At 48.1% G+C, this 18919-nt stretch overlaps 1 protein-coding gene across 2 annotated transcripts; it reads left to right on the top strand.

Moving 5' to 3' along the window:
• Window positions 1-785: 785 nt before the first annotated feature.
• LOC111154241 (serpin B8-like) lies at window positions 786-16515 on the top strand. 2 transcript variants are annotated; one of them, XM_022513733.1, is made up of 7 exons: window positions 786-812; window positions 7036-7213; window positions 8687-8824; window positions 10746-10863; window positions 12584-12726; window positions 14030-14182; window positions 15727-16515. In XM_022513733.1, the coding sequence occupies exons 2-7, from the start codon at window positions 7046-7048 to the stop codon at window positions 16129-16131; spliced, it is 1125 nt and encodes a 374-aa protein (XP_022369441.1). In that variant the 5' UTR covers window positions 786-812; window positions 7036-7045; the 3' UTR covers window positions 16132-16515. The 2 variants fall into 2 exon arrangements, with proteins under 2 accessions (XP_022369441.1, XP_022369442.1); XM_022513734.1 differs by lacking the exons at window positions 786-812; window positions 7036-7213; window positions 8687-8824 and adding an exon at window positions 10018-10101.
• The last annotated feature ends 2404 nt before the right edge of the window (window positions 16516-18919 follow it).

The raw sequence follows: 18919 nt of genomic DNA, 5'->3' as shown, positions 1-18919 counted from the left end.
CTTTGTACAGTTAGTATATGAATGAAAATCAAGTGTCAAGGTTTAGTCAGTAGAACCAATGACGACTTTATTCTACTTTAATCAACCCATTTCCTGGGAAGCATTGTGACAGCTATCAACTCACGTTTAGAAATAAATTGAGTTTAAAAGCAGGTCTTTAAATTATTGTATTTCAAAGCGTTAAATTAAGGTTAAAATAAACACTTATTCAATCACTGCGACCTCATCAAATATTGAAATAATTTTTTGAGGGCAAAAAAATGTATTTCTAATAATTTTTTTTATTCTTTGAAATTTTTATGTCTTTATAGCGTTTGTCATATAGTAGTATTAAGCGTATTAGCCCATCTAAACATGAATACTGAAACCGGAGATCGTGCTCAAAACCTGTCTTGATGGGTGTCCTACCAAAACAGTTTGGAAGCCACTGGCTTTAAGAACCTTTACACTCTGCTCCCGCTTTTAGTTAATTTCCAAAGTGAAGTCCCAATGTTGAAACTGCTCTTGCGTACACGCACCAAACACGAACACTGCGCGGACTAACCCGAGAAAACCAACCAGTCCCCTTTGGGGAGGGACTCGGCAGACACCCTCGGAGGTCGCGGCCCAGTCTCCCCCACCAGGCCGCGTGCACGCGAGCCGGGCGAGAGCACCGCGGGGGACGCTCGGGCGCCTCCCGCGGACGCGCTGGGTGCCAGGCAATCCGGTTGGCTCTGAGTCACCGCCGGAAGCCTCGCCCAGGATCAAAGCCGCCGGGAAGCTCGCAGCAAGCTGGAGGAGCAGCCGCCGCCGCCGCAGCCGGAATCTCCCAGGTACCGGGCCGGGAAGCGCGCGGGTCCCCAGGTTCCCCGTGCGGAGGTCCCCCGCCGGGAGCGCGGCGGGACGCGGGGCGGGAGGGAGGCGGGCTGGAGGCGGATGCAGAGTGCGGAGCAGAAGGAGAGGACGAGGCGCTGTGGGCAGGGTGGTGGTGGTGGGGTGATCCGACCGGACGGCGGCGGGGCAGCTGTGCGCGGGGCTCTCAGGTGACTGAGCGCGCGGCCGGCCGTGGCAGCGAGGGCCGGAGCGCAGACACGCCCTGGGCGGGGGTGGGGGGAGGGATGGGGGGTGGGGGGGGGCGTGGGGGTGGGGGGAGGGGTGGGGGGGGGGGGAGGGTGGGGGGTCTCCCGAGGGGGAGTGACGCCGCGGCCGACTTACGCCGCCGCGCTGCGATCTGCCCGCAGGAGGGAGAGGCGGGTCGCCCAAGCCCGGGGTGCTGGTGCGGGAAACCGCTGGGCGGAAGCTTTTGGGAGGGTGCGTGGGAGCAGCCGCAGGGCGCAGCAGGGAGACCGGGGCGCCGGGTGCTGCCTTGCCTGGAATTTCCAGGACGCCTTGGGCAAGTTCCGGGGAGGTGCTGGGTCAGCGCCACCTCCCGCGAGGGTAGGCCCCTCCCTCTGCCTCCTCCCTCCCTCCCTCCAGGCTTCCCCTTCCTTCCTTTATCCTGTTTTTCTTCCATATTCTTTTTTCTTTTTTTCTTTCTTTCACCTGCTCTTTATTGGCTGCTTTCCCCCAGTTTGAGAATATGCTCCCTTGCTGTTTCCACCTGGCCCGCAGCCACAGTAGGTAATTGAATGGACTCCCCACTTCCTGGATTCTCCCCAGCTCCTGCCCTTGGTGCTTGGCGAGCCTCTTTCGGACCCTGCCACCTGTCTGTCCTCCTCCAGCCGTGGGGCTGCCCTGGGCATCAGCCCTTGTCTCTTCCTCTTCCTATCTGCAAATACCAGAAATTCTTAAAAAAGTAGGTGAGTTTCTCCTCTTATGCCTCTCTGTACGTTGTAATTTCATCCCATTTGCCTAGGATCTCCCGCAACCTGGGTGCTCACGGCCCCCAGTCTCATGCTCTGGGACTTGTGCCCGACTCAGTAACCTGCCTGGATTTACAAACATCCCTCAGCTGTCTTTGTTGCAGGGATCCAGGGCGGGTACCGAGTCTGCACGTCTCAAATCGAATGTATCACCTTCCTCATTCCATCTGGCTCCTCATATAAATTTCCAGTGGGTCACGGCCGCCCCAAGCATCCATGACCTAGGAGTATGTTAGAAGATAAACGGAGGCATGTTTAAAAATTCAGTTCATCGGAGCACAGGGGAATTCGAGTGGGGCGGCACCCAGTCTAGCAGGTAGAAAGGAGCTCTGAGGAGCTCTTCAAAAATCCAAGACTTATAAGCAGAAGGGAGTGGGGACAAGGAAGTTATAGCAAAACAGAGGGTTGGGTATTGCAAAGTTATTTTCCTTTAGCAGATGGCAGGGGTCTGGCAGGCGGGGGACCTCACTAGGGCAGGCTAGGCAGTTCCCCATTGACTGGTTTAAGACTCCATTTCGGGGAGAGCCGAGAACTAATTCAGTTAGGTCTCTGCATCTGGGGCTGAGCATAAGCACCTCCATCTGGGGTCTGGGGTCTGGTTTTAACTGGCCTCAGTGTACTCCCTGACTCCTCCTGCTCCTTGTCCCTCCTGTGATTGGTCACCTGGCCTGACAATGCCACCGGGCACCCTGCGGTGCTCATGCTCCCTCCTGCTCTGTGGTGACATTGCGTTTTCTAAAGCCCAGTGCACTCCTAGAAGGCATTTGTCTAAACACCATACCTGGCTTTCCGGACTATAGCTCAAGTTCAGACTTCTTGCCCAGGTGCGCCCGGTTCACACAACTACAGAGACCCAGTCCCTCTGGTCCCTCCGCGGTACACAGACCTGCACCATCGCCACCCGCTCTCAGAGCTGCCAATCCCACCCCTGCAGCCGCAGCACTCGCCTCCCCTTTCACCACCGCAGAGACACTCCTGTCCAATGTGTGAAAGCCAGCTGCCCCTTATCTTCTCCTGAGCTTCTTTTTTTTTTTTAAAAGATTTTATTTAATTATTTGAGAGAGAGAGAGCATTAGAGAGAGCATGAGAGGAGAGAGGTCAGTGGGAGAAGCAGACTCCCTGCTCAGCAGGGAGCCCGATGTGGGACTCGATCCCGGGACTCCAGAATCATGACCTGAGCTGAAGGCAGTTGCCTAACCAACTGAGCCACCCAGGCGCCCTCCTTCTCCTGAGCTTCTAAGGAGAATTACTTCTGCTTCTTTCTCTGGGGACTTCCGTAGCACTTTGTAAATGTATCAGGTGACAGAGTGCAGGCTGGCTTGAAACCACAGGTTTATGTTTGCGTGTCTCCGGTGGTGGGGGGTGGGGAGGGAGGGGAGCGCCCCATCAGCAATTATGGTCTTTAGTGTTCATTTTCTTCTCTAAACCATGTAAGCAAAGTTCTATAATAAATGTTCTTTGTATAGATTCACTTTTGGAGGTGTCCGTGGGAAGGTGGAGTGGAGCAAGGAGACTGCAGGCGGTCGGGGCCCCAGGAGGACAGCAGTGTCTCTTCCTTGGAAGCAGAAGGCTTTGCTTTTGCTGCCGACTCTTCTGCTCTTACAGTGAGAGCCTTGGACAGTCTTTAATGATCCGGACTTCACTCACCACTAAAAGAAAAACTAGTTTAATGCCAATTCATTTTATAGGCTGGAAATCAAACCTTTCCACATTGCTGTGTTTTTATGACACAGTGGACTGGTGTACTGGTAGCCAGAGGTATTGTTTTGTATTATATTGAAATTTGTATCATAGTGAAAGTCCTTTTTTATTTTTTAAAAGATTTTATTTATTTGAGTGAGCGAGAGAGCACATGAGCAGGGGAGAGGCAGAGGGAGAGGGGGAAGCAGACTCTCCACTGAGCAGAGAGCTCAATGCAGGACTCATCCCAGGACCTTGGGATCATGACCTGAGTTGAAGGCAGAGGCTTAACAAACTGAGCCACCCAGGTGCTGTGAAATTCATTTCTTTTTAGATTTATTGGGCAAGTTCCACTTTGTTTCAGGTACAACCCCCTTGAAAGTTTAATGTGCACATGAGACTGGGGGAAAGAGAGTCATTGGGTTATCCTGCTTCGGCTCCTGCCTCTTCATGGGTGTGACTTGGGACACACTCCCGAGGTGCCTGCCTGGTGAGCGTCAGCTAGGGTGTCCTTGCTGTGAGGCAGACGCTGATGGGAAACACCGTGCTACTGGCCAGCACCGGCCCCTGTGGAAATGAACTGAAGGAAGAAGAACGGTGGAAGAAACCAGAAGTAGGCATTTGACATTAAGAGCATTAAAATGTTAAGTTGGAATTGATGTGATATTCTAGTACCCTCCTTTGCCTGTGCAGGCAGGACAACACACACGCACGCACGCACGCACGCGCGTGCACACCCCCCCCCCCACACCACTCACACCCAGCAGCCTGAATTTAGGCTCAGGTAGGATCAAATCCAGATGTGTTTCTGTCACCTCCTGTTACCCAATTCTCTCCTCCTCTGGGTCTCTTTGGTGCCACCTTGTGGTGGGCCGAATGCCGTGCAGTTTGCGTCCCCCTGGCTCCTAGCTGTTTTCTGAAAAGTCCTCCAGTGTAAGGCAGGGAAACTTGGGGCCCGGAGGTGGCCTGCAGGCAGGCTGCACACTGTTCTCTCTCATGGGACTTGCCCACTGCAGACCCATGGGCTGTTGTACACCTGCAGCCTGCCGGTTCAGGCCCTGCAGCGGAAAGCTCTGGAGTGAGGACAGTAAGGACAGTGTCCACGAAACCACCTGTCGAGCATAGCATGCTGCTGGGTAAACTTTGTCACTACTGTACTCTCTTGGTTAATGCTTTATTATTCACTTACTTATTTATTAAAGATTTACCCATTTATTTGAGAGCGAGAGAGCACAAGCCGGGGAAGGGGGAGAGGGAGAGAGAATCCAGAAGCAGACTCACTCCAGAACAGAGCCTGATAAAACCACGTGGGGCTCAATCCCAGGACCCGGAGATGGTGATCTGAGCTGAGTCCGCTGCTTAACCTACTGAGTAACGCCCGCCCCCAAGGCGCCCCTTGGTTTATGTTTTAAATCATTTCTTTTAAACCTGAATTTGCTCTGCTTGGAGCTGTTGTAGAGTCTGTATTTAGAGCAGAGCCTTTATACTTGTTTGTTTGACATCACATTTTTTTTTCTTCCTAAATCAGAGGCATGGTATGTCTTCTCTTGAAAAAAATATTTTAGGAAGAAGCTTTCAAGGAACCAGTCAGCAATTGGAGAGGCTCTGGTTGAAACAGTTGTCTCCCTGTCCTCTTCCCACCCACTGAGTTCCTCTTTCCTCTCCTGCCCCTGAGAAATCCAGGAGCCGTGCCCCCCCCCCCCAAGGAAGGCCTAATGAGATACAGATGCAAGAATGCTCTAGGAGGCACAGCTAATCTTCTGTGAAACTGAAAGAAGAAATACCACATGACCGTCCACTGGTTGATAAAACTGCACAAATGTGTGGTGACTCTTATTGGAGGCAGAGATTCTAGTACTTTTGGTATTCCTTATTTGCCGGTTTTCCAAACTGGAATCGATTTTTCTTGTGTAGCTTTAAAACTTGTGAGTTAAAAATATATACGCAAATAGAGGGGAGAAAAGGATAACATCATAGAAAAAAAGCAGCTTGCAGAGTCATGGGATTATGGGTGACGATTTGTATTTTATTTTCTAGAATGTTTTCACCTGGAACAGCAAAGAGACTCAGGGAAACCAAGATGAGTTGATGAACTTTAAGAATTTACTGAATAGTAGTCCGGGGTTCTAGAAGGCAGAAGAGAAATAAACAATTAATGCAGGACTTATAACAGCTTGCTGAAATTATAATAATTAAGAAGCTGCAGTTATATCTCTCATTTGGAGGAAGGGGGCCGCTGAGGTTCTGCCCCTGCCCTCCCATAGAGACTGGGAGGTAAGGGCGCTGTCTTCCTTGATAATTCCATTTTTATAGGAAAGGGTTCGAGGGATTGAGAAAGACTGTCCTGGGTTGAAACAGGAGAGAGGCTTTCAAAATATTTCTATCTCAAAAGAGCAGAGAAACAGTTACAGGGACAAGTTGTCTAAAGTAAATGCCCTAAGGAAAGGGAGGTCATCGAGAGGCAGGAAGGAGTGGGTCTAAAGTCTCTTCAAGGGGTGCCTGGGTGGCTCAGTGGGTTAAATCTCTGCCTTCGGCTCAGGTCATGATCTCAGGGTCCTGGGATCGAGCCCCACATCGGGCTCTCTGCTCAGCAGGGAGCCTGCTTCCCTTCCTCTCTCTCTGCCTGCCTCTCTGCCTACCTGTGATCTCTCTCTCTCTGTCAAATAAATAAAATCTTTAGAAAAAAAAAAAAGTCTCTTCAAGTTGGGGGAAAGTCAAGGCTGGATTGGTCAGGCTGATGTTGGAATTGATGACTCTTGACTCAAAGTGCTCACCCGATGACTTGAGATTTGAACCTCATGTTTTATTTCCCTGCTTATGGGCTCCTGTGCCTGCTCACCAGCCCTGTTTCAGCCACTCCACGGAAAACAGTGCATCTTTTTAGAGTCCTCCTGATTCAAAATGAACTTTCTGTTTTCCCAGTAGCCCATATTTTAGGTCAGACCATCCTAGACCCGCCCTTAAAATGTGCTGAAATCCATCCAGTTGACTTCACGGGACACGGTGACAGGCATGTCGTTTTTATTTATGAAGATTTCTTTATAGGAGGACGTTGTTTCTGGATTATGCCAGAGGCACCAAACTGAGGGAGAGCTTGCAGCAAGAGGGCGCTTGTGGAATGAGGAGGAATCCAGGCTCTTGCCTTTCGCAGCTCCCGGAGGCTGCCTGCATTCCTTGGTCCTTGGCCGTGCGCCGTTTTGACCTTTGCTTCTGTTGTCGCATCTCCTCCTCTGACTCTGACCCTCCTGCCTTCCTAAGAACCCAGTGATTACACTGAGCCCACCTGTGTTCTGCAGACAGTCTCCCCATTTCAAGATCCTTAATTCAGTCCCTTACATCTGCAAGGTGCCTGATGCCCAGCAAGATAACAGAGTTTTGGGAGGTTCTACGTGGGCGTCTGCGGGGGAGCAGTTATTCTTCCGACCACACGCTGTGTCTACCAACCGGGGCTAATGGCCCGATGACGTAATAGGGGGCGTGACTGATGTGCCTCCGTGTTGTGCTTTCCTCGCAGACCTTCCCTCATGGACGATCTCTATGAAGCAAATGGCAGTTTTGCCATCAACTTACTGAAAGTGTTGGGTGAAGAGGACAGCTCCCGAAATGTGTTCTTCTCCCCTCTGAGCATCTCCTCAGCCCTGGCCATGGTCTTCATGGGGGCCAAAGGAAACACTGCTGCCCAGATGTCCCAGGTAAGCGTGCTAGCATTCTGTCCCACCAAAAAAAAAAAGTCCCCAAACTTCACCTTTGTTACATTTTAAATTTTGGCTCACGTTAGATATCAAATTGAAATGTAGCTGTTTGAATGAACTTGCTGTTAAATGGGTTCTTTGTAGCGTATGATTATACACTAGAAGAAAGCAACACAAATGTGGACTTCCATCTCTGGAATTATTGAGAGGAACTGTATAATCTGATTGATCTAAAATGGGTTCTGTGGGACTTGAGCTACAAAGGAAGTAGTGGCAAGTACCTTAGGAAAGTACTCTTTAACCTCTTTGTTATCTTAAGTTTCTCTGACAGTCTTGTGAGTGTCCCAGAACATTGCCAATGCACATGACTTCCCCATTGATAGCAGGGGTGCGTGGGTGCCCTTTGGAAGTGTCTCTGGGGATGGCAGCTTGGGAGGGGACAGTGGTTTCTTCCAGGTCTCTGGCAGAGGGAGGCCTTGGACTGGAGCCATTGCGAGACAGAGGAACAACCTTAATTTCCACTCTGACTTGACGTAGAAGTCCCAGTCTGGTCTACAGAACTTCTGTGAAATTACTTCAGTATTTGCTGTTGATTTCTGCTTATTCTTGTGTTCACCGGGTTGTGGGTTGTGCTAGATTCATTCCAGCTACCTCTTTGTTCTGTTCTGTTCGGTCTTCCTCCTGAGTTTTCACACCTGCCTTTCTTTTCTTTTTTTTTTTTTCTTCTCTTTCTTTCTTTTTTTTTTTTTTTGGTGCAAAATGGTGGTTTATTAAAGCACGAGGACAGGACCCATGGGCAGGAAGAGCTGCTGCCCGGGTTGTGAGGGATGGCAGGTTGTGTACCCAGCGGTTGGGGGAAGGTGAGGGAAAGGGAGGTTTCAAAGGAGGTTTCATATGCTAAAGAGGGCCTACAAGATGCCAGGATACCGGAGGTCTCGCGGCTTGATCAACGTTGTCTTTTGGCAAGCCATTAACATCAAAATAGTTGGGAGATTCCTGTCTTGCAGGATTGTGATCTCCACAAGTTAACTATTTGTTTCTCCTTTATGGCAGTCAGGGGTGCCTGAGGAATGCTACACATATTACCGAGGGGAGCGGATGGAGAGGGGGTGCAAGGTGCCAGCTTTTGCTTTGTCCTCAGTCAGCCTGCCTTTCTAAGTGGGTTTACACCCCAGAGCGACATTTGCCCCTGTCCAGAGCAGCTTGATTGTCTGAGAGGTGCTACTGACATCTAGTGGCCAGAGGCCAGAAATGCTGCAAAATGTCTTAGGCAAAGCCTAGGCCCTGCCGCAGAATATCTGGCCCCAAATGTCAACAGGGCCCAGGTGGAAAGGTGCTGTAGGATGGTTAAATCCAATGCCATTGCCTTTCAAGATGGGATCATTTGTGATTTTTAGCGCAGGGCTCATTGGAGATAGCTCTCTGTGGGAGCAAGATGGCAAAGTTACAAGTCGTGTCCTTGTCTGTCACCAGGTGCTTTGTTTGAACAGAGGCGGAGAAGTTCCCCAGGGTTTCCGGTCCCTTCTCAAGGAGGTTAACAAGTCTGGCACTCAGTACGTGCTCAGAACTGCCAACAGACTCTTCGGAGAGAAGACGTGTGATTTCCTTCCTGTGAGTTGTCCTCATGCACTCATGTTAAGAAAATGGCAAATAAGTTAGAAACTGCAGAAGAACAGAGATAAAGTATCATTCTGTTGCTTAAAAAATGTGCTTTGAATTGTACTTTTATAATTCTAATTTTGGATTTTATGATTGCCTCTGAAGTATGTCCTTTTTAAAGTTTTTTTTTTATTTTTAAGAAGTTTTTATTTATTTGAGACAGAGAGACAGCACACAAGCAGAGAGGAGGGTCAGATGGAGAGGGAGAAGCAGACTCCTTGCCGAGCAGGGAGCCCAGAGCAGGGCTTGATTCTGGGACCCTGGGATCATGACCTGAGCCCAAGACAGACGCTTAACTGATTGAGCTACCCAGTCACCCCTAAAGTTGTTTTTGATAGATCCCTTCCAGATATCAATCTCAGTATGTCTATCTTCCTGCAGGCAGACCTGTTTCTTCGCCTTGATCCCCTAAGCCTCAGTGACCACATAGTCCCGTGTGTTTACCTGGCTGTCCCCAAGCTCACCTCTGGTTATTTGGTGGTTCTGGCAGAGCTAGTCTCTCAAGGCCTCCTAAATTTGTCCCCTCTTCTGAATCACCACCACCACTGCCTGGGTCCAGACTCTCACTCGATCTCCTACATCATTATTTTGAGTCTTTCCTGATGGATCTTTCCAAGTCCAGCCAGGTTCTTCCACACTACTGACGGAATAGTCTTTTGAAAATTAAAATTGGGTCTTAAAACTGAGGTTTTAAATCTGTGCACTTCCTAAGTACTAAAGCATATAATTCTCAAGTTCCCCTGTCCAGTAAAAGCCTGCCATCATGCAACGAGTGAGGGTCAAAAAAATATGTTGCATCCATGCAGAGTGTCACTACCTCAGATTAATGAAGAGATCTGGGCAAACCCAGCTATCTTTTTGGCTGGCAATTCCAAGGATTTTTCTGTGAGATTCAAATACATCCCTGTCCTGGCTCCTGTTGGGTGGTCACTCGCTCTGGGCTTGAATATCATTGGAGATAATTCTGGGTCTTCTAGGACAGGCATTAATGATCCCAGGAATCTTCATTAATTGATGTTATTTTTTAATGTCAGCCTGATCTTTGGGGACTGTCATTGGGGGTACTGGGGACACAAGGAGCCACCTTCCCATTTTCTCAGTTGCTTGGCTCCTCTTTCTCTCTACATTTTCTTTCTTCTGTAGAAGCTAAAATATTTGAGAACAGGAGATGGGCGGAGGATGGGAGCCAATTGCCAGGCATATTATATCTGACACCAAGTTTTTGTGAGGTGAGTTATCTGGGTTTTCATGTATTGGGTACAGGCACTTCCTGACTTGACCCCAAACGACATTCCAAGGCTCACCCCTGGCCACTGTTTTCCCTAAACCACCCCCTACCCCAACAGCCTCCCATGTGATCCAGGCCTATCACATTCCACTGCTGGAGGGACCTATAAGATTTCTGGATGATCTGGTTCCACCAGGGAGCCTCTCACTCATTCACAAAGCTCAGACGTCGTAGCTGGTGTTGGTGATACCAAAACGGGTCAAAGCGAGAGTCCGGAGCAGACGCAGAAAATCAAACAGGAAGTCAGCGTGGAGCGGAAGTGCTGGGCAGGGAGGGAGGGGGCGGTTCTGCGCACGCGCGCCGCTGGCCGCGTTCTCGAAGCCTGTGCGGCTCTGCATGTCCCTGTGCTGTTGCTCCCTTTGGACCGTGAGTCGCCTCAGGGCCGGCGTCATGTCTTCAGCCCCTGGTGTCCGGGCCCTGACACGGGGGTCCGACTCGGTGGCAGCGGTCACCGCGTTTCTGTCATTCGCTTGGATGAGACTTCAAGTGCAGGATGCCCCGCACTTGAACCCCGCACAGGTTCAGAGAGGACATGTTTTCGCTCCGGTGCGAACTTGGCTGAACAGGGCCCGCTTGCGTTCGCAGGCCTTTAGGGAATCCTGTCAGGAGTTCTACCAGGCCGAGCTGGAGGAGCTGTCGTTCGCTGAAGACACAGAGGCGAGCAGGAGACACATCAACGACTGGGTGACCGAGAAGACGGAAGGTGAGGCGCGTGCACGGCGCCGCACTTGGGGTGTTGGGGGGGGGCGCAGCCGAGATCGCTGCGGGCGCGACCTCCGCGGCGTCCGCTGGTGGGTGTTGGCCGGATTTCCAGCCAGCGAGGAGGTTCGCTTATATTTCTCGGGTTCGTGAGGTCACGGAGTGGTGATTTCTAAAAGCCATGTAAACCGACTCTGAGGGTTTCAGACCCCGTTCCCTCTGGAATGTGCTGGAAAATCCCCAAAAAGGCTTCCTGTTTGGGCCTAGGCAATCTTCTGTCGGAGGGGAGGGGATGAGAGCCCTTGTCATGCGCTGAGAGCAGCATGACTTAAAATTTAGGCTGTGGTTGAGATGGGCCGGCCTTGCCTGTTATCTCCCAGTGGTCACGAGCGCAGCTGGTTTTATCTGCAGGGCTCGCCTCCCTCTGTCACTGGCTGCGGCCACGTGTGCCTTCAGAGCGTGACCTTTGCTCCAGATTCGGGAAATGCAGTTCCCGTGGAGCTGCAGCCTCCCTGGTCCAGACCACACTCTGTCTTACCAGGAATATTTCCGCCAGTGCTTGACTGGAGTACGGAGAAGGGCATGCTTTTAAGCACTCAAAGTACCTAATATAATCTAGAGACTTCCAGAAATATGTGTGTGTGGTGGGGGGTGGGGAGCGGGGGAGAGTTAAATCACTTCTTCCTGTGCTCACCTAGCATGCTTTAGGACATCCGTTCAGGCTTTAGGGTGCACCGACCGTGTGTCGGTCTCAGCAACGCCCACGATAATACTGAAAGCCAATAAAGTAATGGTCTTAGGAAGGGCAGAGCTTTTCATGTTTTCCTACATTGTATGTGCAGTCATCTCTCGCTCTCCAGTCGATCCAGCAGTACTGGGTCCCCCAGGGAAGCCAGAAGCTTCTCCCTACATCACTCTCTTCCTCTTCATCAGATTGACTGCCAGCATGTTGCCCCAAAATATCAGAGCCACAAGGGACATTGGGGTCACCTTGTCCCCAGTCTCAATGGAGAACTCAGTTTGGGCCCCTTTATTGTACCCTTGAATTCCTTCCCATATTCGCTGCCTTCAGGAGGACTGCTCTCATCCATTTATAGGTCTGTAGTCCTTCATCCTTTGGAAGCTTCTCCTCACCTAAATGAGATTTGAAGGTTGGCGTGGAGCAATGATTCTCAACCAGAATCAGCCCCTATGTGACATTTGCCAACAGTGAAGACATTGTGGTTGTCCCAGTTGGGGAAATGCTCCTGGCGGGACATCCTACAATGCACAGGACGTCCCCCACAACAAAGGATGATCTGGCTTAAAATGCCAGAAGCCACGTGGTTGAAAAATTATGGCACTGAGGTTGGGAAGCTTACAGTTAGAAGAAGTAAGACTTGCAGGCTCTCGTCTCAGCTCAGCCACTTGCCACCTGGGTTACATTGGCAAAATGTCAGCCGAATGCTCTGACCTGAATTTCTACATCTGTAAATTGAGGGTAAAATGAGTCGACCTGTCTGCTTCAGGACTGCTGTTCAGGGACCAGCGGGGGTAATCCACACCACGTGCATGCACAGCATTACAGCCCACGGCCCTGTTCCTCAGGCCTCCGGGAAAACAGGATTCCAGTCTGGCTGGCAACCAAGTCAAACTTCAGATGTCAGGAGAATTGTTGGAAAAAAACATTTATTCCCTTCCCTTGTCCCCCACATGGCAATAAACCTCTCTCATATTCTTTGCAGGTAAGATTTCAGAGATCCTGGGTGCCGGGACCGTGGATCCACTGACTAAGCTGGTTCTCGTGAATGCCATCTATTTCAAAGGAAAATGGAATGAGCAGTTTGACAGAAAGTACACAAGGGGAATGCCCTTTAAAGTCAACCAGGTAGGGAAATATATTTGGGAGTACTGCTAACTTCAAGTAATATGCTGGGAAAGATTATGAATGAATGGGAAAAAAAATTTGTTTTCATACTATATTTATGAGTGAATTTCATGCTCCCTATGTGTCTTTTATTGGAGAGGGGAAGAGAAAAGACAGTTCTGTGTTTGCGTCCTTGCATCTTTGGCCATATTATTTGGATTGAAAGAAAATTTCTTCCAACCCTTGGAATTATGTTTGTCTTGTACTGTTGCTGTCTGTATTTACACAGACACCTTCTTACAATGTCAGTGACAACTATGTGTCACTATATATTGCACATATATTGCCTGATAACTTACAGCCATACAGCTCTGAACACAAGAAAAAAAGTGTTAACAGATGTTCAGGCAAACTTTGTCTTTATTTTTGGATCTTTTTTAAAAATAAAAGTTGTATATAATGTGCATGAAATGATGATTCGATGTAATTCACATAGAAATAATAGCTTTGGTCCAGCCAGTTAGCACACATTTTCCTCACATGTTATCATGTTATTTTTGTGATGAGAGCACCTGAAACCTGCTCTCTTAGCAAATTTCCAATATTCACTACAGTGTTAGTAACTGTAGTCGTCATGCTGGACATCAGATTTCTAAACTTAGAACCTAACTTTAAAAACACTTCTGTCCCTTCACTTTTGGGTATGATGATGGTTGGCATCAAGAACACTTAGCTTGAAATCTGACTTCCATCAACCTGATGATGGCATGTCGCACAGAGATTTAAAAGTCTACATTTGGCACAATCAGTGGACACTACGAATCTTGTCAAGGTCTTCTCTCCAAGAAAACCAAAGCTATATAGTCAGTTATATAACTGAGCAACTTTTCACAATAAAAATATAAGTCTCTGTGGCCTGCCCATCTCTTCTTACTGTATCCTTCAGCCCCCAAACCTGAATATTAGTTAGTTCTCCATTTAACTTGGATAAATAATCTTTAATTATAAGGTCCCTGGGAGTGCTTCCCTACTACATCTTCTCAGAAGAGAAAACCACAGCTTCTTCCAAAAATAATGTGGGGTTTTGTCTGTGTCTGTCAGTTTTATTCTTGCTCACCGGGTCATGGTCGATCTGCTGGGACAAGAGCACATGGGATTCCATGCTAATATGTCACAGTGAGCATTTCGCCTCTGTCAGCAGAGTACGCGGAAATAACAATTCTCTCACATGGACCGAGGGCTTGTGCAGATGAGATTTAGCTCATTTTCCGTAAGCCGTGCTCATTTTTCAGTTATCTGATTTTAATTCCATATTTTTCATTAGGAGAAAAAGACGGTGCAGATGATGTTCAAGCAAGCTAAATTTAAAACGGGGTACGTGGCTGAGGCGCACACACAGGTGCTGGAGCTGCCCTACGCGGGGCAGGAGCTCAGCTTGGTGGTTCTTCTGCCCGATGACGACACTGAGCTCGCCATGGTAAGTCCTGGCTGGGCGTCTGAGCGTCCGTGGACACGGGCTCAGCTCATGTCTTCCTGTCCGTCTGTCCGCTAGTGTGTGAGGAATGTCCCCTTGAGGGTTATTAGGAGTCCTGGGTGAGCAGCATGTCATGTCTGGGGTGACCATGGGTTTGCGTTTCCGGTGAGTGGGCATCCGGGAGTGGAACTGGTGGTGAGCTCCCATCCTGATGACGCTAGGAGGACAGACTTCCGAACTTATGAGAACACTGTGCCTTATTCTGATGGGAGGGGCTGGTCGAGTCCCAGTAATTGTCAAACAAAAGTGCTAGGCAAGGAGAGGGATGGATCTGGGCAGTGCTTCTCAAACAGTAACGTGTGTAGGACTCTGCCGGGTGGCTTGTTAAAAGGCAGTTTCTGATTCAGGCCTCGAGGGCCTGGCATTTTGCATTTCTGCCCACATTCCAGCTGGTACAGATGCTGTTGGTCAGGGACACACTTTGGGTGGCAAGAGTGTCAAGAACAGGTGAGGAATATTCCTTAGACAGGAGGAGAGCGATCTCTTCCCACGACAGAAAAGCAACAAAGTTCAGGGTGCGAGAAAGTCAATTTGTAAGGAGGTCAAGGCCAGTAGCGGGCTTGTCAGCGGGCTCTCTGGGGCTGGAGAGCCGCTGGAGAGTAGTCATGGTGTCTGGCTGAGTGAGGCGACTGACGGTTTAATAACCGGCTCTTGCCGGAGGTACAGCCAGCTCCAGCACACTGATGCACAGGATGTCGAGGGCAGGACCTGGCCGGTTTCCCTGGTTTTCTATGGAATCAGAAAGCTATTGGCATAAGTCAGGGGTGAGATCTGTCGTGGCTACTCAAAATTAGAAGAGTCTGGGAATTCGAGCTGATGTCCAAATCGCCATCCATGGAGGAGAACTTTCACCTGGATTGCAGGTGGTGAAGAGAAGAGGGAGAGGTGGTGGAAGTTCCTTCTCCTTTCTTTCTTCACTGTGTACAGACAGCCAGAGTGGTGGGTCTTGGAGGTTTTGAAGTGAATGCCAGGGAAGGCAGAAGATGAGCAAGAATGTCAGGAGCCACAGTGTTGTCGAATTCTCCATCTCCGCTCTCCCCTCCCCGGAAGCCACATCTTCCTTCCTGTTTGGATAATCCCTGATTTTCCCACTCTCGCCGGTCAGAGTTCTGAGCCGTGCTCTGTCTCTTTTTTGTCAAACAATCTCTAATTCACACTAATGTGCATCACATGAATATAATCGCTTGGTTATGAGAACTTTCCAAACTATAAACATTTGAAGTGAGTTTGGTATAGGTAATTAAAAAATCTCTTTTCTCTCCGTGTTTTTTTTTTTTTTAAGCTATTTTCCTTTTATATCCATAAAACAGCGAAAAAGATGAGAATTTGAGGGAAAATTTTTGGTGTGTGTACAAAGGGAAAATCTGTAGATTGTCTTGGACCGGAACTCCTGTCATTGTATGTCATGGTGGGGTGGGGAGCTGAGTGGAGAGAAGGGCACCAGGTTTGTCGTTTATATTTTAAGAGTCAATGACTCCTTTTTTCAGGTGGAAAAAGCACTTACGTATGAGAAGTTCAGAGACTGGACAAATCCAGAGAAGATGACTAAGGATAAAGTTCAAGTTTTCCTTCCCCGATTGAAGCTGGAGGAGAGTTATGACTTGGAATCTTTTCTTCGAAGTTTAGGTATGACTGATGCGTTTGAGGAAGCCAAGGCAGACTTTTCTGGAATGTCAGCTAAGAAGAATGTGCCCTTGTCCAAGGTGGCGCACAAGTGCTTCATAGAGGTGAACGAGGAGGGCACAGAGGCGGCAGGGGCCACAGCCGTGGTCAGGAATGCTCGGTGCATCAGACCCGAACCAAGATTTTGTGCAGACCACCCTTTCCTTTTCTTCATCACACACCACAGCACCAGCAGCATTTTGTTCTGTGGCAGGTTCTGCTCTCCATAGGGAGGTGCAGTCACTATAAACACCCTCCTTTCGCTTCTGCCAACCTTGTCTTAATACAGATTCCTGGGACTGAATGGTGTGGTGGTTTGGATGTCCAAATGAGGAGTGTGCATCTGGAAAGTCTATGTGGATGTCCTCACCGAGGATTCCACAGCTGCTGAGAAAACTGACGTATCACATGTATGGAGTTTGGGGTGGAGAAGGCTGTGTGTGTTCTGGAGGGTTCGGGCAGCTCCTCTTTCTTATTGTGGGCATCTTGAGGAGAACGTCAAGGATCCACATTCCTATCCTGCAGTGACCTCTGTCCCCCTCCGCTGCCAGGCTCCCATGGAGATGCCAGAGCCCAGCGCCACTGCACACACGGCCAGAGGTGAATGCCCTGATGGAAAGCCTGCAGCCACCCTGTTTCTGCCCTGTCAGGATCCCAGAGACCGTCCTACATGTCCCAAATCTCACACAGTTCCTCATGGAGACAACTCCTTCAGATCTTCTTGCTATAAACCTTCAGGCCTGCGCTAGAAGGCAGAGCTCCGAACAGGCCATGCCCTGTAGTCTCCTCCATGCCCTCCTCGTCTGAAGCACCACCCCCTCCCTGCCCCAGGACCTTCATGTGAAGCACCTGTCAGGACAGCTGACCCTCTAGGTAAGCCACATACAGTCACGTGTGGCTCCAGCATGGCCCTCCCTATAGTATTTTTTTTTCCCTACAGTATTTTTTTTTTGGCTTAAAAAAGGATTTGTATTGTAGCAATTTGGAAACTATTGAAAAGTACCAGAGAACACTGAAGTCACCCACAGTTCTATCACTGTGAAATCAGTGTTAATTATAGTTATTCCTGTTATAGTTCCTATAGTTATATCCTATTCTGTGTATGCAAATACAAACATAAACATTTTAGCATGTTAATCATAGACTTCTGTAGCTATTTCTACCCTTACTTGACATAAACTCTCCTCAAGATAATTATCTATGTCATAATTTGATATGTCAAATTGTATCTCTGTATATTTTCTATTATTGGATCTACTTTTAGACAATTTAGGTAATTAAAATTATATACTCTTATGAATATATTAAATATTTGCTCACATTTTTAATATTTTAAAAAATATTCCGAATGGTACTGTCAAGATAAAAGTTGGGGACATTTTGAGACTGCTTCCAAATTGGTCTCCAGAAAGTTGTCCTGGTTTACAACCTCCCCGCCACTCTCACCCTGCCTAAACATGACCATTTACACTATTGCTAACTGCTGCTGGCTATTTTTTTTTTTTTTAAATGAGTGGTTATTCCTGATTCTGTTTTGGATTCATAGTTCACAGTTACATGAACCATTCATATTCTAGTTCTTTTTGTTATTTTTTTAAAGATTTTATTTATTAGAGACAGCGAGAGAGGGAACACAAGTGGGGGGTGTGGGAGAAAGAGAAGCAGGCTTCCTGCTGAGCAGGGAGCCCTATGTGGGGCTCAGTCCCAGGACTGGGATCATGACCTGAGCCAAAAGGCAGACACTTAACAACTGAGCCACCCGGATACCCCTATATTATAGTTTTTACTTAAAAGTCATCAAGTTAGAATATGTTCTCTGTTAGGCCACATTCATTTCAGGGATCCTACTTTCCAAAGAAGACTTGGCCAAAAGTGAATCCACAGGACTACAAAGTCTGCATCTTTTACTTTTAATCTCATATCCACCTCATACTTAAAAAAAACCCAAAAAACAAAAAACAAAAACACCTTTGTTGCAATATAATTCATACAGAATAAACTACATACTTAACATGCTCAGTTTGATAAATTTTGACACATGTAGCACCCATGAAACCAAGGAACCAGTGGGCAGGTACCAGGCCGTGCGAGGCCCATCAGAATCAGCCCTCTGAAGTCTGAAAAATGACCATGAGCTAAGAAGACCTGTCTTCTTAAAAGAAGACTTTTACTCAGACCTCTTGGCTTTCCAAGTAAAGGAGACTAGGGGTTAGGGGGAGATCCCTCTGTGTCAAGGTCAGAGTTCAGTGGTCTCAAAATCTCTGGGCCGGTGGTAGATCAGGAGTTCTCTAGTGAAGTAGAAATGTTCTGTACAGCTGAAACCTGGCCCAGATGGGGGTCAGAACTGCAAAAGTCCTAGAAGGGACTCTGCATTCCAGGCATAACACCAAAGGAACTAATATGAAAAGTGATTATGATAACAGGACCCGTTTCCTAGAGTTGTCGAGAGGACTTAATGGTTACTTAAAGAGGCTGGAGCAATGCCTAGTGTAGCAGTACCCAGCATGTAATTGGTAATTATAATTATTAGACAAGACTCAATTGCATTTTCCTGCATTTAAAAGCAATAGTTAGAAAGTGTAGTTAATCTTATATTAAAAATGTAATGTGCTCAGTTATGATAACTTGCGATGAGCAAGACTGTTGTACTGAAAATTAAGAAATGCTATTGAAAATCCTTAAAGATGGCCAAAGGAAAGTGAGATATTTCATAACATGAATAGAGACCTTGAGCTGAAAAGTCATCAGTTTTCCCTCCGCTGTCCTAGAGACGTATTTTTAATCCAAATTCTAGTAATGTTTTCTCTGGAATTTAACAATTACATTCATTTAAAAATTTTTATGAATAAGCAAAAGGCCAGAAATACCTAGCATACTTGTAAGGAAAAAGAAGGGAGTTGCGGAATTCTGCTCTACCTGATATGGAAGCTTATTATTAAGGTTTAATAATATAATGTGGTGTTTACAGAGGGACAGACCAGCAGATTAATAGTACCAAAGAGAGCCCAGAAGCATACT

Source organism: Enhydra lutris, unplaced genomic scaffold (genome assembly GCF_002288905.1).
Source record: "Enhydra lutris kenyoni isolate GAN:26980312 unplaced genomic scaffold, ASM228890v2 scaffoldscaffold36, whole genome shotgun sequence".
NCBI lineage: Eukaryota > Metazoa > Chordata > Mammalia > Carnivora > Mustelidae > Enhydra > Enhydra lutris.
This window is presented reverse-complemented; position numbering and strand designations above follow the sequence as displayed.